This window comes from Tasmannia lanceolata, unplaced genomic scaffold (genome assembly GCF_043159265.1).
Source record: "Tasmannia lanceolata isolate RefF3 unplaced genomic scaffold, GAP_Taslan_0.1 ptg000006l, whole genome shotgun sequence".
Classification (NCBI taxonomy): domain Eukaryota; kingdom Viridiplantae; phylum Streptophyta; class Magnoliopsida; order Canellales; family Winteraceae; genus Tasmannia; species Tasmannia lanceolata.
The window spans coordinates 10,569,585-10,594,514 of NW_027518683.1; the positions used below are offsets into that span (position 1 = coordinate 10,569,585).

The 24,930-nt window shown below is 38.3% G+C and overlaps 1 protein-coding gene across 1 annotated transcript; it reads left to right on the top strand.

Annotated features, from left to right (window-relative positions):
• The first annotated feature begins 9,808 nt into the window (after positions 1-9,808).
• LOC143879649 (Double Clp-N motif-containing P-loop nucleoside triphosphate hydrolases superfamily protein) lies at positions 9,809-15,227 on the top strand. The gene is made up of 3 exons (XM_077382138.1): positions 9,809-12,068; positions 12,716-13,016; positions 13,136-15,227. The coding sequence occupies exons 1-3, from the start codon at positions 10,852-10,854 to the stop codon at positions 14,756-14,758; spliced, it is 3,141 nt and encodes a 1,046-aa protein (XP_077238253.1). The 5' UTR covers positions 9,809-10,851; the 3' UTR covers positions 14,759-15,227.
• Positions 15,228-24,930: the final 9,703 nt, after the last annotated feature.

A 24,930-nucleotide genomic window follows, 5' to 3' on the forward strand; every position in this document is an offset into this window, starting at 1 on the left:
TTCCCAAAAGCTGCCTATATGACATTACTCTTGGACTCACATACTAAATTAATGTGTGAGAAATAAAGGCGTAGCGAATAGAAACGAAAAACGCCACCTTCTTTGCTTTTTGTGAACGGACAAGAGAGTGAGAGTCTCTTTCTGGGGAGGACTTTGGAAGAGAGAAGAATAGAAAGGAAGAAAACGTCTCTCTAATTACGAAAACGCCACTCTTCTCTCTAGTTACCCAAAATGTCCTCACCTCACGTGGATAATGCCTTGAAAATAAGGGTGGTACTGGGAAAATTGGTAATAGATATTTATTGGATGGTTGGGTAGAGAAGATGAAGGGAAATGAATGAGGATCACATGGTTGGTGATCGTTGAGGTGGGGCCCACACCCTTTTTTTTGTTTTTTCGAACATTTGATTGTTGCGTCGGTTGACGCCTTTATGAGTACTATGTCCTGTTTCCAAATTCCAAGTGGAGAGTTGGTCTTGACACCCATAATATTACTCGTTTCCCACCATTTTAGTTTGTCGTATTTGCATACACGACAGACTAACAGGAGTGTCTCGCGTAATTTTATGGGTACCACCTCCCCCTTTCAATTGTACGGCTAGATTATCTGAAACTCGATCATACATAGATCATCTTTACATCTAACTAGTGGGGCCCATCATTTTGGTGATCTAGATCGTTCATCTGATGGCCAGGCCTCAGAGTGGATGGGTTAGGTCATCATTCATCTCTCTCCCACCACCATCTAGACAAAATGATTTGATAAGGGAGATATTTGGGGATGGGGTTCATGGGACGGATGAACGGTCCAGAGTGCGCGATGATTTTTTATCTAAATTAAGTACAAATTCAACAAAAAAAAAAAAAACATGTAATTATACCGTGTTTGGTGTTATCGTTAGAGGATGCACGTGAAAAAGGTGCTATTACACATTTTCCATTTGTATGCTACCAACTGCATAGTTAGGAGAATTTGGTAGGTGCAATTTCATATCAATACTCTTATATTTTGTAACAAAATTTTCCGAAAAATACAAGAGTTCTTGAAAAACCACGAATTTTACGGCACGTTTTTAACTTTTAAAAGACCGAATAATTTAAAAAATTTCGGATATTTTGAAGTACTTGTTAATTTTACTTTTTAATAGTTAGTTAATTAATTTCTCATACATTACTTTTAAATATTGTGAGAAATTCAAAATTATTATATAGATCTTATAGTGAAAATTCAAATCATCTTGATGGGGCTGGCCGAGGGAAGAAAAGGGGGCGAAAATTGAATCTTCTCCTTACAAATCAAGCTCCTTAGATGACCTAATTTCGATGATTAATCTAATTCCTCGATCAATCTTAAGATTATTAATGTCCTTGAGAATTAATCTAAGGCTGCTGCACTAGTTATGTTAGTGGCCCCACAGTTGATTAGTTTCTGGCATTGGGCCCCACAAGCATCAAATAGGACAGTTTTTCATAATTGTCCATACGGAAAAAACTCTGAAAGTGGTTCCACTTAATTATTAAAAAAGGACGATGATATTGGCACCCATTAGGAATGCCTAATTTTAAGGGTGCCAATATCAGCCCTGAGGACAAGACACTTAATCATGCATCCATTAAAACCCCAACATCTGTCTTCAAATTAAGGAATGAGAAAAATTAAAGTACAGAAATACCCTTGGCCTTATCCAATATTTAATGCATTGAATTCAATCCATGAAGTGCGTATCCCAAGCCTTGTTGTCCCCACATTATACAGTGGTAATTCCGTCCCTTGATATTGCATCTAGCCACTTGTTTTAATAACGCCACTCCTCCTTCGGATGTACACTCTCCTAATTACCACTCACAACCTATTAGAAACCCCTCTAAAGCTATCAATACTCAACTAATTTAATTTCCAGAACTCTTCCTTCTCATGTCACCTGAAAAATGATGGGTCCCAACAGATTAACGGTTAAGATCAAGTGTACAATCCAAATGGGCCCACATCTAATGGTAATTTGAATAAGTGACTGAGTGAGTGCACGGTGCACCTATACTTATGTTTGTTCTTTCCTAAAACTTGAAAACATTAGAAAAGGGGTAGAAATATACATCGGAATTTCCGTGCAATTATAGAGCACACCAAGGTGACAGAGAAGAGTAAATGGTTTTGTTGGTGAGAACAGCTTTATGCATTTAATGTGATCAAAGGAAGAGAGAAGAGTAATAAATGGGGTGAAAAGGTCAATGGTTGGAAGAATTCAAAATGGCCGAAACAGAGGCGTAGAAAAATCCAGAGAGACTAAGTACAACTGCTTTCTTTTCTAGCCCCTGTTTGGACTGCAAGAAAAATATTTCTCAAGGAAAAGTTTTTGAGGGAGATAGTGATCGGTGAGGATCCTCTAGTAGGAAGATTGTGATTCTCTTGGATCACATGAGAAGTATAATACTTCACCCACACCCAATATACAACTTTTATAATATTATTCACTTTTGACAAAAACCAACACACTTTCTAGGGTTTATTTATTCATATGTAGGGGTATCTTTTTGTAAAAGAAAAGATTTTTCTCCCAACTTCCGGATCAAAGACTTTCTTCACATGTAATGTATTGAAAAATATACCCTCCCCCCCCATGCTTTTATCTTAATTCGATATTTCCCTTTAATTATCTCTGACTCCATCTTGCTTAAAGGAGGATTAAAATTAATTATCCGGGTTACAGGAGAGAGAGGAAATAGGAGCCTGTCTGTTCCTTTTATACAGAAAATGTTAGATAAAAAGGTGAGAGAATGAACTTATTGTTGTTTTAAGCTTGTAAATGCTCCGATTAAGCTAATAATACTCTAAAATAAGTTTATATTATTGATGGGGATCTTGAGGATAGTGACATTTAGGCCCTGATTGGTTTGCAGGAATTTTCCGGAAAAGTTTGGAAAGAGAAAAACTTTTTCATTGTTTGATTTCAAATGAAAAAAGTAACTTGAAGTATATCAGTTCAAGTTTTCTTTAGAGGGAAATTCAATTTATAATTATAACTCCTCTAAATAAGTCATAGCCATATGATTTCTCTCCAAAGTGTGGAGATGAAAAATATTTCCCAGAATATTTTTTTCACAAAAAATGTTTTTCCTGCAATCCAAACAGGGCCTTTACTTCGAACATTTGAAATGAAAACATGTTTAATACGTTGACCTAAGTTTTAAAATGCAATACTAATATTTTAATAGAATTGGATTTTGGGTGCAATTTGAGTGAATTTGAAATCTATTTAAAATTAGGGTTGATCGAGTTTTGAAATCATTGATTTCTGATCGACACCCTCGATCGAATTTTCATATTAATTTCAATATATTCATTTTATTAGCTAATTAATGTGGAGCAAGTTTTAAATAAATATTATATATCAGTTTCCAAAATGACCTTACCTAAAGAGATAACACATTTTAAATGAAGATATCCCAAATCTATTTAAATGTTCAAATTGTTTATGGGTTTATATAAAGCTTATAATAAACATTTAACTCTTGAAATTTTTATAGTGCAAGTTACAAACCTATATATACTAGGGCTGCAACTCGAGCCGGGTTTTACCCGACTCGCATCGACCCGACCCGAAAATAACCTGGGTCGGGTTCAGGTTTCATGGATTTCGGGTCGAGCCGGGTTGAGCATTCAAAAGCCCGCATGAATCTCGGGTCAAGCCGGGTTTGAAGGGGCCCGACCCGACCCGACCCGAGTTACATAAGTTGTAGTATGTACATTTTTTTCTATTGTTAGTTACAAGTTAAAAGTGAAAACCCACGCACCCACTGTTATTGTATGTGAGTGTAATTTCTGCTTCTATGAGTTGAGTTGATTCAAGCGTTTGATTCAGCATTGTTTGATTGTAATTACAACATTGTTTGATTACGGCATTGTTTGATTCAAGTGTAATGTGAGTGTAATTACATCATTGTTTGATTCAAGTGTAATGTGAGTGTAATTTCCACTTCTATGAGTTGAGTTGTCTTGCCAAACAAGAATTTTCCTTAAAAAATTGCGTCAACGTGAAAAAACCCGACCCGACCCGACCCGACCCGAGATTAATCATGGGTAGGGCCGGGTTTGGGAATCGTGGGTTTTCCGAAAAAAAACCCGACCCGACCCAACCCGAGATATTTCTCGGGTAGGGTTGGGTTCTCCAAAACCCAACCCGCCCGACCCGAGTTGCAGCCCTAATATATACCACATGCTACCTTGCCATTTGGATAGTAATTTTTTAAAAGATTTGTTTCTAGAAAGGCTAGAAATCAAATTCAGCCCTTTTAGGCAACCCATGTATACCTATTACTCCTATGATTCAAATCTGGTAATAAAACCCTCTTTCCTCGTTGTGTGTGAGAATAATGGTTAATGAATTTCAGTCTAACAAGGTAGAATGAAAGGTTTGAATTAATATGCCACTTTTGATACCCTGGCAAACCCCAGTAACCTTAGTGACATGCTTAGACTTTAAAGAAACCCCAAATCAAGGCAAATTCAATTAAAGTATGTACGTAGGCCCTCATAAACGATAAGGATCTTAATTAACTTTTAAAAACCCTAACTTTATGGCTTGATTTGCCCTCATCAAAAGCACTAATTCATTAACTTAAGATATGGTCTATTTATAACTTTTTTTTGTGATATGGCCAAAAGAGTTGGTCATTCTTGGTAGCCTTTTGTGCTAAAAAGTTGGATGCTTGAGTGTAAAGTTTGCAATTAGATATGATAAACAATGTTAAGATTAGTGATGAGGATAGGAAAAATTTCACCATATAGTGGAAATTGAGCTTTATGTGCCCCTTCTAAGTAGGTTTCCATATTTTGGTAAGTTTTAAGGAATCCCAAGTCTAGAAAGTTAAAGAGAAGATGCCTTGTGCTAAGAAACAAGCTTTTGAGAAGCATCTCTCATTCGGATGGCCTTTGTTGAGCATGACCATCACCTTACTACCTTTTGCAATAACTTCTTTTAATAATACAACCCTTTTCTAAAGAGAATAGTTGGTCTTCCTTGCTTGATTGGTGTTTCTCATGCCTAATTCAACTGCTCAAAAAAGCACACCCACTTTCTTTATTCTAAACTAAAAAGTAAGGAGTGGGGTGTTGAAAATTGCAGTCCCTTTAGTTGGAAGAAGCTACCAAAACCTTTTTGGAGGCCTCAATTCACATAGCTGTGATTATATACGTTGCTTAAAGTTTGACCTAGATGACACATATGAAACTCAAATGTAAGATGAGCACCTCAGGGTTGGCTTGCACTAGTGAAAAGGCTTATGGGCCCTCATGTTTCGTTATTTTCTATCAAATGTGCAGTGGGGAAGCTTCCTTCTGAGCTGGAGGGGTCCCTAACCACTTGTAGCTTTCTTGCCTGTTCAGCAATGTCCTGAGCTTTGGGAGGCCTAGGTGAGAGATCCTTACAGTTTTCATCTCCACATGGTTGCTTGGGAAATTAAGGGTATGTAGAATCATGGTTCCACAAACAATTATTGGAGTAGGAGAAAAGAAAGGTGGTTCTTTTAGTGGGAACAATATGTATATATATATATATATATATATATAAAATGAGAGAGAGAGAGAGAGAGAGAGAGAGAGAGTAGGATGATGGCAAGAGATCTAAGGATCTCTAAAAGTGGTGGGAGTTGGAGTGATGAGGTAAGTTGTGCCTCTTAAAGTGTGGGGTTATTATTAGAGTATCATGCTTAAGATGTGGGTTTGATAGGGACAAAAGGTGGGAAGCTTGTCAAGGAAACTTCATAAACCGTCCAAAGCAACCACTTTTGTAAAGGTAGGGATGGTGTTAGCTGCTTTGATGCTCCAACTAATGTGACTCATCTGTGCAACCACTTTTTCTAAATTCATGAACGCTAGTGTGTGCTCATATTCTACACAAAATCTAGTCACTTTCAAATTCCTTCTGCAATATATTAATATTAATATTTGTTTTCTATGCATATTACACACACAGAGAGTTAGAGAGAGGCTACTGATATCAGCACTACCATGTTTTGAGAGAGAGAGAGAGAGATAGAGGCTACTGATATCAGCACTACCATGTTTTGATAATTCTGCTAACTCATCTTGTCTTTTATTGTTTAAACAGCTGTCAGTTTATTACATTTCCCAAAAAGCTATCAGAAGACAATGAAAGAAGAAAAGACAAGCTAATTTTCAATTATTAAAGTGTAGTGTCAATATCAGTACCTTATATATAGACACTTGCAGAAAGAAGAATGCATAGAGAGAGAGAGAGAGAATAGAATTTTATTAAATTAAGAAATAACTTTTAACAAGCTCCCCTATGTATAGGAGTTTGACCTAAAAGTATGGTTTTAAATTTTGGTTTCGTAACAAATTTCGGTCTCCACCGAAATTGGGTAAAATAATAATAAAATCAATATTTTAGTAAAATTTCGGCAGAAAATACTGTAATTTTTCAGCCTAAATTTCCGAAATTTGGTAAATTTTGAAATTTTCAGCTTCGGTATTGCCCGGTCGAAATTTAAAACCACGCCTATATGGGTATATATATTGAGGAATAATATCTGCACGACTCATCAGCCTATCAATTGGGCAGATATCAGCAGCTCGTGTGTGTGAATGATACTTCCACCCACTTTTCTGGCATGTACACCCCTTCTGTCTGTCTATTCCTGAAAAGTTATTTTCAAAGAAAACAAACAAAAGGATATCGAGACTACGTTGTTTTTATAATGGCACTCTTCTTTTAATAAATTTTCTTCTAATAATTAGCTATCGAAGGATATTAGTATTCAATAGCTATGAACAACCAATGAGAAAAGTGTTTAATAAAGTGAGCAATATTGCTACTATTCTAATCAATTAGTTTTTTTCAATATTAGTTCTCATACTTCTTTTTTTATTCTTATTTTAAATCCTAGTAATTAATTCAAGGATATGTTGTAGCTTTATGAGAACTTTTAAGATATGTTCCACCTTTATGAGAACTCCTGATAAACATTGTGCATGGGCCCACTCACATGCATGAACATGAACCAAAATTTTCAAGCATTTCCCCACCATGGGGGATGTCATTGCCTACAAATTCTTTTATCAAACAATTCTACCCATCTCACTAAAGTGTAGACCACTTATAATATTTTATGTATTCTACTTTTAGGCAATATATGGATGAAATTGTCATTAGATATTCATAATAGATATTGGGCAGTGATAAATCGACTCCCCAAATGGATAAATCGACTCCCCTGTGTTTATCTCTCTCATCTTTCTCTCTCTAACCTAGAGGAAAGAGAAAGACACATGGGGGAGTCTATTTATCTCTCTCTCTCCGAGTTGTAAAATATTCAACATATTGGGCCCTTAAATATTGCGATACATTAATCCGATATATTGTTAGATAACGGTAAAAATATCGATATCAGAGGTATGCCCATGTCAATAGTTCCGATCCGATCCGATCGAGATTTAAAAACTTGCTCTCCATATTATTTATTTGGCCACTGATATAGGGCACAACCGTGATTTGATAACGAGTGGAACTCACCTTGTCTTATATGTTTTAAGCAGCTTGTTACAATTCCGAGAAAGCTATCAACATCCATTGATAGCTACTTAAAACAAATGATACAAGATGATTTCGGGTCATTATCAAAATATTGATATGCCAATATCAGTCCCCATTTTATTATTTTTGAATAACTTATTTATTTTTAATGGAATGCTAAATTGGAGGGTGCCCTTGCCAAAAATAAGCAACTAATGGAATGCTAAATTGGAGGGTGCCCTTGCAAAAAACCAGCTACAAGGGTCCCCTTGTTGCTTATTTTTGGCAAGGGCACCCTTCAATTTAGTATTGCTCTTATTATTATTATGACCAGGGATTTGCTATACAAAGGAAATTTTTGATAAGGATAGGGATAAAAATGTCCATAGGTCTTTACAACGTTACACTCGAGTAGAATTTGGGAAAAATTACCTGAATGCAAAGCTTCTCGTTTTTCATTTGAGAATTGGAGTTCGGGATTTTTCCATTCCTTTGTTAGTTAAATAAGGTCTGATTCGAGGGTAATTTTGGTGGGATCTTTGTAGTAATAAAACGCTGAGATAAAAATACAAATACGGAGAATCCGTATTTTATACGGTATAAATACAGAAACGTATACTTCACACATTTTGATTTTCTCGGATGCTGGAAAAAGGAGAGCAGCGTCAATCGCAGAGGAGTTGTTGATTAAAGCCATAAAACGCGTTTTCCTAAAAACCGGCTTTTATTCAATAAATCGTACTTTTACTCGTTCTCTCAAAATATCGCAAAAAAAAAAAAAAAAAAAAAAAAAAAAACATTAATAAAACTGACCCAAGTATTCAAAGTACCTTTTTTTTTTTAAAGGGAAGTGATATTTACGCCCCTTTTAATCACCAGGGACACCCAGAGCAAGTGTACGTGGCAATCAAGGCCACTGGATTTTTTTGACGTCAAGTACATGAGCCCCCTTTAGTCATTGATACACTGGCGGCAGGTGTCCCTGGTGATGAAAAGGGGCGTAAGTATCACTTCCCTTTTTCTTTTTATCACTTTATCTCTTCCGTTTGAAATTTGAAAAAAAAAAAAATGATAATATGAAAAGAACGTATTTCCAACCATTTTGTTTGTCTTGTTCTGAAAATAAGAACGGGACAAACACACAGAACAAGACAAACACAGGTAAAAATGCTGGAAATGTCTCACCACATGTGCCCCACTTTTTGGTTGGCTCCACAAGTGGATTTTTAATATAAAGGAGTTGTTGGGTTTTGAACCCTCGTGAAAAAAAACTAATTTCTCCGGAAGCTTTAAACCTTGGAGTTGAGGTTATTTAATCGTTTATACTACATGAACAGGCCCCTCACGTGTGGCCTCTCTTTTATTTTTTATTTTTTTTTGGGTTTGGCCATGCATGCGGTCCCTCTTTTGGGTTGGCCATACAGGTGGACTTTTTAATATCAAGGAGTTGTGAGTTTTGAACTGAGAAAACTTTAACATGTAGCTCTTATACCATGTGAATCATCTATACTTCATCAAATCCAAAGTCCTCATTTTGGATTTTGTGAATTAATATTATGTCCAAAACTGATTATTACTGAAGAAAACATTTAATTTTGGGGTAAAAATTGGTTCTTCAAAATCCAAAACAAATAATTAATTTTGTACTCAAAATCAATTTGCTAAATCCAAAACGAAGAGGACATAAGTAAATGATCCCTACACATGTGACTCTTCAAGTTTAAATGTACCACCAATTCAACATTTGTGTACTTAGGAGGTAGGAGTTAGGACGAACAGCATTAGATGAATTGCTCGTAGTCTAAACAATTGTTGAATTTTAGCCGTCCGATCAATTAATATGACAGCCAGCCACTAATATTGAATAACCATGCACGGACACATGGGGTGGTAATGGGATTTTACAGTCGTGGACTATTCGTAGTGGGCCCCTTCCTTCCTCCGTCCTTCTTATGGTTTGATTATGAATGCAAATTTATTTCCGAATAACCAAAAGGAGTTCTAAAAACAATGGTCCCCATCTCTTTTTTGTACCCATTTTGGGGGGTTGTTTTTCCATGAAAATTTAATTCCAGGGTACGAATAATCAAGAAATTCATACAAAGAAAAGAAAAAGAAAAAGAAATCCACCGCGTGGGTTGAGACATGGTTTGAACGGGAACAGAAGCAATCTCGTATTTTTCTTTGTTACGTCTCAACGGAAATATAAAAGAGAGAGAGAGAGAGAGAGAGAGAGCTCGAAAAACGCGTAAAAGGTGAGAGAGCGTGCGTTATGAAGAGGAATATGATGATTTCATTTTGCCGACTTTAATGACTTAAAAAGTAGTGAAAAGGTTGGAGGCAAAGAGAAAGAGATAGTCTCTTTACTGAGGAAAAAAAAAGGGGTAGAAGGATGTGAGAAAAGGTGAAATCCGTGAGGTTGCGTGTGAAAAGCAGATATTTGGTTGAAAGGCACGAGAGTGAGAACGAAAGCAAAAAAAAAAAAAAAAAAAGACCCCTCAGTCAATAGATAGTCAGCAACAAATTGAGAAGAAGAGAATATTTATTTACAGAGGAAATGCTAAAAAGTTAGCTTTGTCTAAAAATTATTATACAGTCTTATGAATACGGAGGTTCGATTTCTGTCGGGGTTTTTTTTTCTTTCTTTTTATATGGGCTTCTACTTAGAAATCTATAAATGGTGAATTTTCTTCTCCTTTCTTAACGCGTGTTTGGTAATCGTTTTTTACTGGAAGTTTGTTTTTTTATTTGGGAGATTTTGATTGAATTGAAAAAGGCGATGTTTATCTTCACAGAGTGGGGAAATTCGGGTTAGAGGAGATCCGAGCTTTCGTTATCGAACGCCTTTTCACTGTTGAATTTCCGCAGAGAGAAAGCGAGATCCAACTTGGGTTTTTTTTTCGATTCTTCGTCGAGGGGGAATGAATTTGAGAGAGTTCACACCAGAGAGAAAAAGCACAAGTATCGAAAAGAGGATTTGGGTTCTTTCAGAGGAATCGTTATTCGTCTCTCCCTAGTCCTTGGATTGGTAGTGTTTAAAGAAAAAGGATTTGGGTTCTTTCAGAGGAATCGTTATTCGTCTCTCCCTAGTCCTTGGATTGGTAGTATTTAAGGAAAAAGGATTTGGGTTCTTTTTTTTTTCTTACTTTATTGTTAAAATTTATGAAACAGAGATGAGATGTCTCTTAAACTGTTGCTGGATTTGAAGGATTTCAAGTACGCCTTCACACCTCAATTCTAGGAAGATTTCACGTCTGAATAGTTTGAAATTTGTTTCATTCTCATTCCTAATTTTAAACTGGAATTAGAGATTAGGAAGATGAGAACAGGGCTGAGTACAATTCAACAAACCCTAACCCCAGAGGCAGCCAGCGTTCTCAACCACTCGATCGCCGAGGCGGGGCGGAGGAACCACGGCCAAACCACACCCCTCCACGTGGCCGCCACCCTCCTCGCCTCCCCCTCCGGTTACCTCCGGCAAGCGTGTATCCGGTCCCACCCGAATTCCTCCCACCCCCTCCAATGCCGAGCCCTAGAGCTCTGTTTCAGTGTCGCCCTAGAACGCCTCCCCTCTGCCCAAAACCTCTCTCCTGGCCTTGAACCCCCAATCTCAAACGCCCTAATGGCTGCCCTTAAAAGGGCCCAAGCCCACCAGAGACGTGGGTGCCCTGAACAACAGCAACAGCCTCTTCTCGCGGTTAAGGTCGAGCTCGAACAGCTTATAGTTTCGATCCTTGATGACCCTAGTGTTAGTAGAGTGATGCGCGAAGCGAGCTTCTCTAGTCCTGCTGTGAAGGCCACTATTGAACAGTCATTAAATTCATCTGGGTCTGTGAATTCGTCGACAATTGGGGGCGGGGGAGGGGGATTAGGGTTAGGGTTTCGTCCGAATTCGACGATGAATAGGAATTTGTATATGAACCCTAGGTTGCAACCTGGGAGTTGTGAGCAATCTGGGCAGCAGAGGAGGGAGGAGGTAAAGCGGGTCATCGATATTCTGTTAAGGAGTAAGAAGAAAAATCCGGTTTTAGTTGGGGAGTCTGAACCAGAGATTGTGATGAGAGAACTGTTGCAAAGGATTGAGAAAAATGAAATTGGAGAAGGGATGATTAAAAATGTTCAGGTTGTTTCTTTGCAGAAGGAATTTGGGTCTGATAGATCACAGATAACAATGAAGCTGAAGGAATTGGGGAATTTGATTGAGAATCGAATCAGTAGTACTCGCGGTTGCAATGGTGTAGTTCTTGATTTGGGTGATCTGAAATGGCTTGTTGAACAGCCTATGAGGTTTGGGGTTCCTGGTTCGGGTTCGATTCAGCAGCAGATTCTTTCGGAGACAGGACGGGCTGTGATCGCCGAGATGGGGAAGTTATTGGCGAGGTTTGGAGAGGGTAATCATCGGCTTTGGTTGATTGGGACTGCAACTTGCGAGACCTATTTGAGGTGCCAAGTCTATCATCCGTCTATGGAGAATGATTGGGATTTGCAGGCGGTGCCGATCACTGCGAGGTCGCCCATTCCTGGGCTGTTTCCAAGGTGTGTTTTCTGTTTTTCTTTGATTAAATGTTATGGGTTTTCAATTTTTGTATTCATCTTAGCTTTGGTTCACGGATTCATGTTCTCTGCTTGCACAGATGAGGTTGATTTTATTTTATTTTATAACAATTGTTTTGAAAGAATCGTCTTATGAATGAACAGTAGCAATCTTGTAGAGATTAAAAATTCTTTCCTTTGATAACAGCTGCTTGGGATTGGATTTTAGGTAGACAATTGAGGAAATAAGAATATATATATATATATATATATATATATATATATATATATATATTTTATTTTTTTTTCGAATGTTATAAGAATAAGATTTTAGGTAGGCAGTTGAGGAAATAAGATTTTCTTTTTGTTTCTAAGATTGTGATTCTTCCTAGGTGAGAGGCAGAGAATTACTGTTCAATGGATGTTCTTTTCTTCATTAGAAAACCCTAGGAAATGTATGATTGTGAAGACAATTCTCTCATTCTGCATCCTGTTTTCCCATTACTGAAAATCTTCCATTTCTATATTTTTTTAAACCTGGAGATGGTTTTCTACAGGAAAGTGACCCATGGCCATATACTGCTATCTCACCAGTTTATATTAGACATTATGTTTACAATAAGCTTAAGCAGTACTATTTTTAATCACAGGCTTAGGGGCAATGGTATTCTAAGCAGTTCAGTTGAATCTCTAACCCCAATCAAGGGTTTTCCAATTGAGGGAACAACATGCTCAACCAAACGCCAGTCTGAAAACACGGATCCAGCTCGAGAAGTGAACTGTTGTCCAACCTGTTTGAAAAATTACGAACATGAGCTAACGAAGCTTCTAGGAAAGGAATGCGAGAAGCCCACTTCAGATGCCAAACCAGAATCACGGCAGCCATTGCCACAGTGGATGCAGATAGCAAAACTAAACAATGGTGGCATCAAAGCTGTAGAACAACCACAGGTATATGCTTCATTTATAATCTGAATTCGCTTATAGGCAATTACTGAACCTCCTCTATTATCTTCAAATAAAAACTTCCAATTGATTCAGTACTACATTCCTTCTATATTGTTTTATAGAGCAAGGATGAAGAACTCATTTTGAAGCAGAAGACCGAAGAATTGCAGAGAAAATGGAATGACACCTGCCGCCATCTCCACCCCAGTTTTTTCATTCAAACCATTGCCTCAGAGAGGTCTTTACCAACAACTCCCTCTACCACTAGTCTATACAACTCAAACCTAGTTGGGCGCCAACCCTTCCAACCCAAATTACACCCAACTCGAAATCCTACAACCACCCTACAAATGAACCACAATCTCATACCAAATCCATCTGAACGTCCCACCACTCCACCACCTAGAAGCCCAGTAAGGACTGATCTTGTTCTCGGGCGACCAAAGATCCCCGAACAACAGTCTTTGGAGAACACTCACAAAGAACGGATCAAAGATTTCCCAGGATGTGTTCAGGACAAATTCTCCAATTGGCAAAACGAGAAACACGCCATTGCTTTAGACGCCGACTCTTTCAAGAGACTCTTCAAGGGTCTTACAGAGAAGGTAGGGTGGCAATCAGAAGCTGCATCAGCAGTGGCTACAACTGTAATCCAATGCAAATCAGGCAATGGGAGACGCCGTGGTGTCGGAGCGAAGGGCGACTCATGGCTTCTGTTTGCAGGCCCGGATAAAGTCGGTAAGAGAAAGATGGCGTCAGCATTGTCGGAGCTTGTCTATGGGTCCAATCCAATTACCATCCATCTCCGCTCACGAGCCGAGGAAACCGAAGAATCCGACATGAATTTCCGTGGGAAAACCGTGTTGGATCGAGTAGCAGAGGCAGTTAAAAGGAATCCTTTCTCTGTGGTGGTGCTTGAGGACATTGACAAAGCAGATATGCTTGTCCACAGTAGTTTAAAACGCGCAATTGAAAAAGGTCGATTAACGGATTCCTATGGGCGTGAGTTTGGATTAGGGAGCGTAATCTTCATCCTCACCGCCAATTGGGTACCTGAAAATCTTAAGAATTCAAATTCACTCAATTTAAATTCCCCTCCACTCTTAGAAGAGAAACTCGCCGCCGAGGTAGTTCGCGGGTGGGAATTACAGCTATTAGTCTGCCGGAAGTCTGGCAAACGCCGACCGGAATGGAATCAAGAAGATAACAGGGTAATCAAGCCGCGAAAAGATGGAAGCCCAGGTGCTATATCATTTGATCTGAATTTAGCCGCAGACGTCAATGAAGAACCCACAGAAGGATCTCGTAATTCGAGCGATCTGACCGTTGATCATGAGAATGATCATGGCCTTACGAACAAGTGGCGGGTGCAATCCTCTGCTGAGCTGTTTGATTCTATGGATGATACCATTGTTTTTAAGCATGTGGACTTTGCACCACTTAGAAGGAAGGTTGCAGAGACCATTGGTGTGAAATTTGAGGGACGGTCGATTGAGGTGGATGATGATGTTCTAGACCGGATTGTGGGTGGTGTTTGGTTCGGTCAGACCGGGTTAGAGGAATGGGTGGACCGGGTTCTGGTTCCGGCTTTTCAGCAGCTGAAGAAAAGTTTCCCGGTTGATGATAGTACGGTTTTTAGGCTTTTGCCAGTGAGGGGAGGGCACGTGCCGGTTTCGGAGTCAAGGAGTAGTAGTGGTCGGGATTTTCTGCCGAGTAAGATTACGGTAGTGGCAGACGGCCTGTGATTGATAGGGTTTTATTTCTTTCACTGAAGGGGGTGGATATGTAAATAAGGGGGGGTAATTTTGTAGCGGATATCGGGGATTTGTCAGAAAATGGAATGAGGTGGACGAGGCGTGAAGAGATGGATGCGTGTCTCTCAGTCAGAAAAAGGGCAGGGGAAGGGAAACTTTTAACGACCGGGAGAGATATTTACTTTTTTTTTTTTTTTTTTTACTATCCCTTCTGCACCTTTGCAATTTATTATTGTTGTTGTAGTTATTAAGTGGATAAATAAATAAATAAGAGCGTGATGAGGTGGGGGCTGCTCAGTGATGGATCGTCTTTAGAAATTAGCAATCTTTGTTGTTTGCATGATGTGATGAGTGGGTCCCCCTAGCTTTACGTGGGCCCCACCCCTATCACCTTGTAATTGTTTCCACTGCATATACTCCGATGTCTATTTATGTTAATTAATGTCAAAAGAGGTTCTTATATCTTTGTTTGGTTGCACAATAGTGAGGGACCTATAGGGGGGCGGGGGTATAAAAGAAGACATACCAGAAAAGAATCTACGAGTTTAACAACTATAACAATAGTTACGAGCTAAGTCTCTCTTAACAAGCATAACAATAGTTACACTACTCTACGAGGTAAGTCTCACTTAACTACAAGACTTGTCTCCTCCATGTTGACTACTTACACCACTAATCTGGCAACCAAATTGAGACTAACGAGAAATCCAATTTTTAACATATCCAACACGTTCGCATGTATGCAACACTTGACATGACTCCCTTACTTTAGGGGTTTTTTAGAGAGAGGAAAGCTGTGCATGAACCATGGAAGATGGTGACATAGAGAAAAAGTTAGTTTTGAGTTGGAAATGGCATGTGGTTAGTCAGGTATATGTAGTCTATGGTGAGATTCCTATTTTCTTCTCCTTTTCTCCTGCCAAACTTGAAAAGGAAAAGAGAGGAAAAACTATCCATGCTTTCACTTTTAATATGGAACATTTCCCTCTTCCCTCTACAGCCACAAAATCTAAATGCAACCTTTTCTCATATCCCTTCCAGTTCATTCATTTGTTAAACCCAACTCCCACCTTAACAAGGCCTGTCGACACTACAAAAGGCCATTCGCGTTCCCACATAGATCTAGAGATAGAGAAAGATTAGGGAATCCCGATTATATTGATGTATGATTCTTACCCAAAAAAGGAAGGTGGTGATCGATTACGTATAAAGAAGAAAAATTCTTCGTATGGCATTAAGTTGGGTGTGGGTTCCCATCAGTCTCTCCTTTTGTCTTCCTTTCCCACATGAGAGGGAGAGAGAGCGAGAGGAACCAACTCCCAAAAGCAAATGCCATAGACAAATTCATAAAGCTGTAAAACATGTCATATGGAATTTGTCTACGTGTTTTTCATCCCCAATTTTCTTTCTAACACGCCCTCTCTCACAGGATTTCATGAAAATTTTCGTAGCTGTGTCAAACATGAGCATAAAAAGGCTTAGAAAAGTAAGAATTCTATTTCAAAAGGAGGATGTAAACTCTCTCTCCCTCTCATCTTAACCCACTTTCCAAGCAGACCGACCTGTTTTGTCTGGATGCAAAAAAGAAAGATGGAGATTTCTTCAGGCACCTTTATTCCTTTACTCCACGCGTCAAATTAAGCTTTTTGCGAAAGAAACCAAAACCCAACCACTCCTCCTTTTCAAAGAAAAAACAGTACCACTCCTTTAGTCCTTTTCAAAGGAATCTCTCTCTCTATCTCTCTCTACTTTAATTGTTTCCTACTTTAATTGTTTCCTACAACACACGGCAGGACTGACCATGTGACTCAAAGGGCTCCTTTTCTTATTCGAGAGGGTCTCTTTTTTGCATTTGATGACACTGAGTCTTTGTCTTTATTCGGCAAAGGCTACCTTTTGGATGCATTCAAACCGTCAAACCAAAAAGCTTGTTGCCTTCATCTCCTTATTTCGGTCTTGCCACCTAGCCCTTGTAAATTACCCGGTCAGCCACATATAAAAACTCATGTGGCCGACCGGGTTAACGTAAGGACTCGCTGTATAGAGGCAGGAAATCCTGATCGGAATAGTTTGAGTTCTCTCCGATGAGCTAGATGCCGAACTACTAGAGGACCCGGACTCCTCTAAATCAGACCTAGAACCGGACTCAGCTAGCCCTTGCTATTTTGACGGTCGGGCATCATATAAATTCTCATATAATATACACCGAGATCAGATGTGGGAAGGAGAGCACTCTGCAAGTTCTAATTTTTGTTTGGGGATACGATACGGAAAATAAAATTGCAAAAATGGGACACTGCCCATACAAAGATATATGGGGATGGAGATATCAGCCTCGTTAAATAATACATCCTCTCTTCTTTCATTGGACAAATGCCTCTAAGATTTTTAATAATTTCTCGACTTTCCATCTTACCCCTTTAGAAGGGTATTTTCGTCATTGTGTAAGTTCCAAAAAAGGTTTTACCAGCCAAGTGGTGTTCTGTTGACCGACTTGGCGTGTCAAACGAGTGGAGACGTAACTCGGTTTCCAGAAATAGAAGAGACGTGTGAAAAATAATTCAAACGGGTAAAGTGGATGAAGAAGAATTTATCCCCCATCTTGACTTCTGGATAGAGATCCAAATATTGCATCAATTAGATAATCTTAAATCTTTGCCATCTAATCAAGGAATTACTTTTCTAAATCAAAACTGATCACATCGATTAGACAATCTTAACTACTTTATTTCCAAAATGGAATCCCGTTTTCAAAGTGTTTTCCTTATTTTAAGTTAATCTTCTTTTCAAACGGGACATTAAGGCGTCTTTGAAAGTAAGCAACGATACTAGTGGGACTACGTGTTGGGAAATTATTCTCATTTGAGAAGAAATGCCCACAAATTAAGTACATTTAGCTAAAATGATAGCAAATGCATGTTCCCCTATCTCCATCTCGCTGATTTATTTTCACTTGATAAGAAATGCCAAGAAATTAAGTACATTGAGCTAAAGATGATAGCAAATGCATGTTCCCCTATCCCCATTGATTCTTTTTCTTCAGTAGTGAGCACCTGAGTGGGAATCTGATGCTGCAGCTGGGTATGGCTTGGGGCTTAGAATAAGATTTGTAGTTAAAAATAGGGGAAATGATACTTGTAGAGAGGAGGAGAAGAAGAGAGGGAGAAAGAACGGGAGTCATATTATGACAAGAGATGCAATTGAAAAGAGATACTCAGAGAGCCTTTGAATTAGGAGTGCAACTCGGGTCGGGTTGGATCGGGTTGAGGCCAACCCTAACCTAACCCAAGATAGCATTCCCTCAACACTAACCCTAACCCAACCCAATCGGAGCCTCAGGTTGAGGGTAGTCAACCCTAACCCAACCGATCTAACCCGAAATCGGGTTGGGTTGGTTCTGGTTCACCTTGGGCCAAACAGAAATAATACAGTAACCCAAAGAAAATCAAGATAAAAATAGAGTCGGGTTGTCAAGGCCTCAACCCTAATCCAACGCAAAATTAAATCATGTTGGCTTTTCCCAACCCTAAGCCAATCCGAGGAAATGCCAGCTCAACCTGAGCGAAAATCGGGTTTAACCCGTCACCTCTGGGTTGAGCCCCACCCAAGTTGCACCCCTACTTAGAATAAATGGGGAAGTCTTTATGGGAGTTTACTATTAAATGGGAATATAAGAGCATCCCAAAATCTTGACATTCATAGACCCACCCATAGTGGGTGGAATTGTTCATCAAGTTGGCCCCTCAAATGTGCATGGTGTAGGAAAAACTATTGTGTGAGGAAAAACTATTGGAGAATGGAAATAGGAACAAACCTGAAGAAATTTTAATTAAAAAATATGAGTGTAGGCCCCACACCATATGATGTGGCCACTGCAAAATAAGTATTCTATAACATCGCACCGGTTGAAATATATTTCATTATATAATTTAAAAAGTCTAAGGCTCTTTTCGATTAGGTCAAAATAATTTTAGGAAATTTTAAAAGTTAGAATTTAAATTATTTGATTATATAATTTAAAATTTTAGAATTTCAGGAGGTTTAACCGTTTAAGGACCTGTTAAATTAAGATTAATCTTACTGATTATGAGTCCAAAAACCAATTATTGGACTCAAATAGGATTTCACCTATGTTTTTTAGGAAGTGGGAATCTTTTGCTGAGAGTTTTTATAGGGTGTAAGCCGGAATATCCTGAAATTTTCGGGTGTCTCAGATAGGTTACAGTGCAATATAACCTTCGGGCCTGTGTGAAATGATCATGTCCATTGGACAAACACGTCTGGCCCAATTCCATTCCCCACATATGATTGTAGTACCTTGATCTATACTCCCAAGACTATTGAAGCGTTGGTTTGTTGTGACTTGTGAAGTATTTTCGTGATGGTCCAATGGATTAACAATCTTGATTATACACATCCCATGTGGGACTCATGAATATGTTTGAATTCAATCATGAGAGTGATATTCGTATTAATGGTTGTGAAGTATTTTTATATGGTATTGTCAAGTATTTTTCAAAAAGTACTGTACGGCTTACACTGTAGGATGATCCAAACCGTCCATTTGACGTGCAACAATGTAAATCGGCAGTGCCTGTAAAATCATTTCCATATTATGATCCCAGCCCATCGATCTAGAGTGGTTTCCATAATATGTAGTTCTTATCTAGATCGGAGCGCTGGGATCATCTTATGGAAATGACTTTTTGGACGCAACCTATTTATGTTGTGGCGAGTCAAATGGATGGTTTGGATCAGCCTATTGTGCAATCCGTACAATACTTTATGAAAAAGACTGAACTATAGGGGCTTACACCATATTAATATCATATAATCAAGATTGCTGATTTGTACCAGTTGTACCAGAGAGAGAGAGAGAGAGAGAGAGGTGTGGAGACATTGCTAATCTTCCAGAAGGGGTATATGGTGTGGGATCAAGATCATGTAGGTCGCTTGGATGTTTAAAATCAATGAATGATCTTGTTTGCTCTGTTATGCCCAAGCAGGTTGATCATTAAGATCATATTAATAATGAGGAATGATAGATGCAAGGGTGCCCTTACATAAAGAGCCTGGAAACGGCCCCTGATTGGATCTAAGCCATTTTCGGTAACCTTACAATATCACTTGAGAAAGAAAATTCAGTTGCACTTAATGGCGTGGCTATGCAAGGGCGCCTTCATCTATCATTCCTCATTAATAAGAGAGAACGGTTCCTACACATATGTGTAAATAACACTAGCTTAAAATACAGTGGGGGCCACATTATTTGGGTGATCCAAACCATTCATTTTTAAGCCCTCACATAGATAGGGTGTCCACAAAAAATAAGATCTATAGGATCATCCTAACCATTCGAATTGTGGAGGCAAAAAATGGAGTAATTTGTGAAGGTTTAAAGACATCCATTTTACCTCCACAAATCGTAGGGTTGGGATGATCCTATGGATCTGATTTTTTGAAGACACCCTATCTATGTGAGGGCCTTTAAAATGGATGGCTTGGATCACCCAAACAATGTGGGCCCCCACTGTATTTTAAGCTAGTGTGTAGAGAACTCTCTACACATACTAATTTATAAATTCAAGCACTTGATCATTACTATCTATATTTTACCTCGTAAACAACTTATTCATAAATCAATATTTTTTGGGGAGTGATAAATCGACTCCCATATATCTTAAATCCACCCCCATGTGTCTATCTATCTCCTCTTTCTCTCTCTAACCCAGAGGAGAGAGAAAGACACATGGGGTCGATTTAAGATATTTGGGAGCCGATTTATCACTGCCCTATTTTTTGCATGAAAAATTTGGGCTACTTAAAACCCCTTCATTGCTACTCGGCCAAGGACTGCCATTGAAGCCCTATGTACTTGCCTTTTTACTCTCTATTTATCATGAAAGATAATGAGCGGCAATGCTATAAAATTAAAATTGAACATGCATGGAAACTAAAAACAGAAACTGTTTCTTAATGTCTTTGAATCTGATAGATAGGTTTACGTACACGTATTTGGTGAGAGATTGAGATAAGGAAGGACTTTTTTAATCGGAAAGATAGGGAGATAATTTTGCTGGAGAAATTGTGTAGAGAGAAATTCGGATTCGCAGAGATTTTCCTTTTATTGAAATCATTTTGCGTTATGTGAAAAGGATGCCACCTAGAATATTCCATGTCAGCCCGAACAATGAAACACCCATGCTGCTATATTATAATAGACAAGAATCTTCTCCTAATCTCCCTCAGGAATTCCAACATTTCGGTGGAAAATGGGGAGAAGATTAGAGGGGGAAACATTGTCGTCACGTAGACAAAAAGGCAATAATGATGTCTAAAAGTTGTCTGGTAGTCAAAGTGCAAAATGGCAACCAAACATGCTTTGAGAAGATCTTCGGAAGATTATCTTCCGATGATCTCCCTAAAATAAGCATCCAAACAGGGCATAAGGAAAATGATATATCAGCCTTTTTTCTACTTGGCACCTCTCTCTCTCTCTCTCTCTCTCTCTCTCTCTCTCTCTCTCTCTCTCTCTCTCTCAAACACACAAAACACAAATGAAAAAGAAGAAGAAATTAAAATATAAACAACAAAAACAATGAAGAAAAAACAAAACAAATATAAGTAGAAACGGTCATTCTTTATTACATTTTATTATATCACAATCCCATTTCAATGAGCAAGGAATTGTTAAGGGTCAAAAACAGTGTTTACTACTTATCCAGAACCACCATTTACATGTCCTAAAAACACTTAGGGATATTGGAGTTCTTCGCCAAGCACACAGCAGCGTATGCATACTAATTGGAGGAAGCATTTGCAGCACTTGCCCGAATCGCACACTTCATTACATGGTGACCCTCAAAACAACAAATCCAACCATAAGCCCACCTTATCCTTTCCCAAAATATACAAAATACGTATAAAAACCAATACCGAAAAGCCTTTTTAAGGCTATTTTTTTTCTTATAGTAAAATAGAGATGACAATCGAAAACGAAATTGGAATAGGATGTTTACTTCTATTTGGTTCGTAAAGGATAGGCGTGACGCCGTTAACCTCGTCGACTAATAGATGACGATTAGTTGCTTTAGCAACCTCTTTTGTTGCAATGGCTGCCACAAGGAGTGCTACAAAGAAGAATTTCAAAGACGACATTTCTCCTAAGCTTGTGCCTAGCAATGTCTCTATGTGCCCTATATATAAGTCAGTGATGGCTATACTTTGTTTTAAAAAAATCGGCAAGCTTATCTTGTTGCTTCTAAATTAGGGATGGTAAATAACGCTGACCTGATTTGATGGCTTCTAAATTAGGGATGGTAATTAACGTTGACGTGATTTGATGAATTTGGAGACATGTATAAAATCTTTCTTTTAATGGAATAATTTTAATTAGAGGAATTCTATGGAAAAGTTAAAAATCACTGTAAGCATGTGTTTTTATTTTTTATTTTTCATTTTGAAAGTGAAAAATAGAAAACCTTTGTTTCCCTTTTTATTTACCACCTTGCCACTCTCCTTTTAAGTATGGGAATGCCCCCAAACTTCCTCAAATTTACGAGAGGATGCCATCAGCCATAAAACAAAGACTTCTCTTTCTATTTTTGTTTTTTTCTCAAAAAAAAAAAGCCTCAAATCCCATTTTTTCCCCTAAAAACCTTCTTTAAGGGAGATGATTTTTTCACTACCCCTTTTAACGTGATTTGACATCAAAAAGCGTTAAAGTCTGGCACAATTCACTTTAAAAGGGGCCGGATAATCCTAAGGGGGGTGAAAAAATCATCTCCCTTCTTTAAATGGCAAGAATCAATGCAAATCAAAGATCCTTGGCCAAACATTTCATCTCTACCAAAAATCGCAATCAATTTCACTTGCTTCTTGATTTGCAAACAATTTTCATTCCTAAAACTCACCACAATCCGTTTTTTCAAAAACCCTAAAATTTTCTCAATTGATCCTCTCCCAACGGCTATTTTCGCCCATTTTCACTCTATAAAAACCCATGCGAGGGTTCACTAAAAACACAACCACTCTCACCCGAGAAAACCCACATCAAAAGTTGTCTTTTCTCAAACATTTCCTTCTCATTTCTATTTTTATTTCTCTGTATTTTCTATTCTCCTTTTACTGCTCGGACGGCATTCAAAAAAGCCTTCAAACAGGGTCTCCGAGACCCACCTTCATCCTCCTCTTCCCTCAGTTTCATCGGTTCATTCGTATCTCGGGAAGGTGCAAATGGGGAACCCCTAAACCTATTTATGTTGTTAAATATTCATTTTTTTGTACAGATTTATTCTTATCTTGTAAATCTGTCCTTCCATATCGCATATAACAACTTGAAAGTTGTGAATTTCTTTACCCATTTATAGTGATGTTTATGAAATCGTTGAGTTTCCCACTTACATTCTCAAAATGGTTTGGATTACTAAGGAGGCTAAAATCGTAGGTTTTTCTTTCTTAATTTACCCGCATATTTAATAGATAATGACACTCCATTTTAAGCAATTACGTACGCATAGGCTCAGTTATGATAACGACACCCATTCCTAGGTAACAACTCTAGGCTCAATTGTGATAGTAACACTCATTCCAAGGAAATAGTTCACAGGCTGGTCTAACATGCGACAGACCAGCCGCAAAATGCCTTTTGCTATGGCGCTAGCAATTCCCATCTAATATTATTATAACCATTATTTACAAATAATAATATTGAACTTAAAAATCATTTGCTAATAAGATCACATGCAAAATAATTTTTATAGGTATCGATACCACCAAAATTGTTCTTTATTTCTGAATAAGATTATTTTATTTAATCTTATATGTAAATGGGAAGGTATGGTGGTCTTTGAAAGCCATTAAATATTTCACTTCTAAGACTATTGTATACATTATTTTTAAAAAAATCATATTTAACTTCAAAACAATTTTTATTTAAGGCCCTACCATTAAAACATCATTGAATTTTGGTTCCCCAAAGCTTGAGATTAAGGTTGAGAGTGGTAGGGAGAGATAGAATGGGGACCTAATATTGTACAGCAGCTTGCCATTCAAGAAAAAATATTGTGTAGTGGGCAGAGGAGAAGGTTCAATTTATTAGAAAGCACCTTCAGAGTAGACAAAAGAATTATGCAGATATTAGAAGGCAGAAACTAGAGTTTGAGGTTGAAAAAACAAATCTCACTTTCCCACAACTCCTGTCCCCTCTCATCACTAGCTCTCACTCTCTCAAAACTGATTGTTAGACTCAAAATTAGGTTTAAATTTGAGTCTAATAATCAATTTGGCACCCACAATCGGTTGTGATAATCTTAAACGAACAGGGCCTAAGTCGTTGAGACAGTATGTATAGCTTTCCCCATTGGTAGAAATCAACTTAAAGAGACCCACAAACAATTTCATTACCCATTAGTTTCACATTACTTGAACAAAAATCTAATGTTCAGCTATTCCTTTCCATCATTAAAACAAGATTTGTTGAACCAAATCCAATTGAATAATCAAAAGTGGAATTGATCCACACTGTCTGGTGGGTTATTTCATTGGAAAGAGACCATATTTCATCTCTCTTAGAGAAACTCTCAGCCGCAAGTGGCATCTTCAAGGATCCCTTCAGCTCTATACTTTAGAAAATGGCTTTTTTCTATTCAAATTCTCATCTTCTGAGGATTGTACTAGAGTTCTTGAAGACACATCTCATAATTTTGGTGGTCGTCCTTTACTTCTTCAGAGATGGGATCCAGATTCTTCCATGGAGAAGAAAAGCCTTCCAGAAATCCCGATTTGGATCCGCCTTCCTGGATTACATCTAAAATTCTGGAGTTCTCATTGCCTCAGCAGGATTGCGAGCATGATAGGCAAACCTCTCTATATGGATACTCATACTGCTGAAGCAACCCGTTTGAATTATGCCCGAATGTGCATCCAAGTCAAGGCCGGTGATCCTCTTCCCGAAGCTATAACCCTTCGCACCTCTTCTGCCAGTATTCTGCAGAATATAATATATGATTGGAAACCAAAATTCTGCACTCACTGTAAAGATTTCAGCCACCTCTCTGAGAATTGTTCCCCTCTCCCTCAGAAGCCGGCCGAGCAACCAAGAAATGTGTGGAGACCAGTTCAAAAATCAATAGTTCCTATCTTGTCTAAAGAGATCATTCTCT

Excerpts from the sequence above, each read along its gene's own strand:
- LOC143879649 (XM_077382138.1), top strand. The coding sequence starts at position 10,852 with ATGAGAACAGGGCTGAGTACAATTCAACAAACCCTAACCCCAGAGGCA. Across the intron at positions 12,069-12,715 it reads ATTCCTGGGCTGTTTCCAAG|GCTTAGGGGCAATGGTATTC; the intron begins GTGTGTTTTCTG and ends TTTTAATCACAG. Across the intron at positions 13,017-13,135 it reads AAGCTGTAGAACAACCACAG|AGCAAGGATGAAGAACTCAT; the intron begins GTATATGCTTCA and ends ATTGTTTTATAG.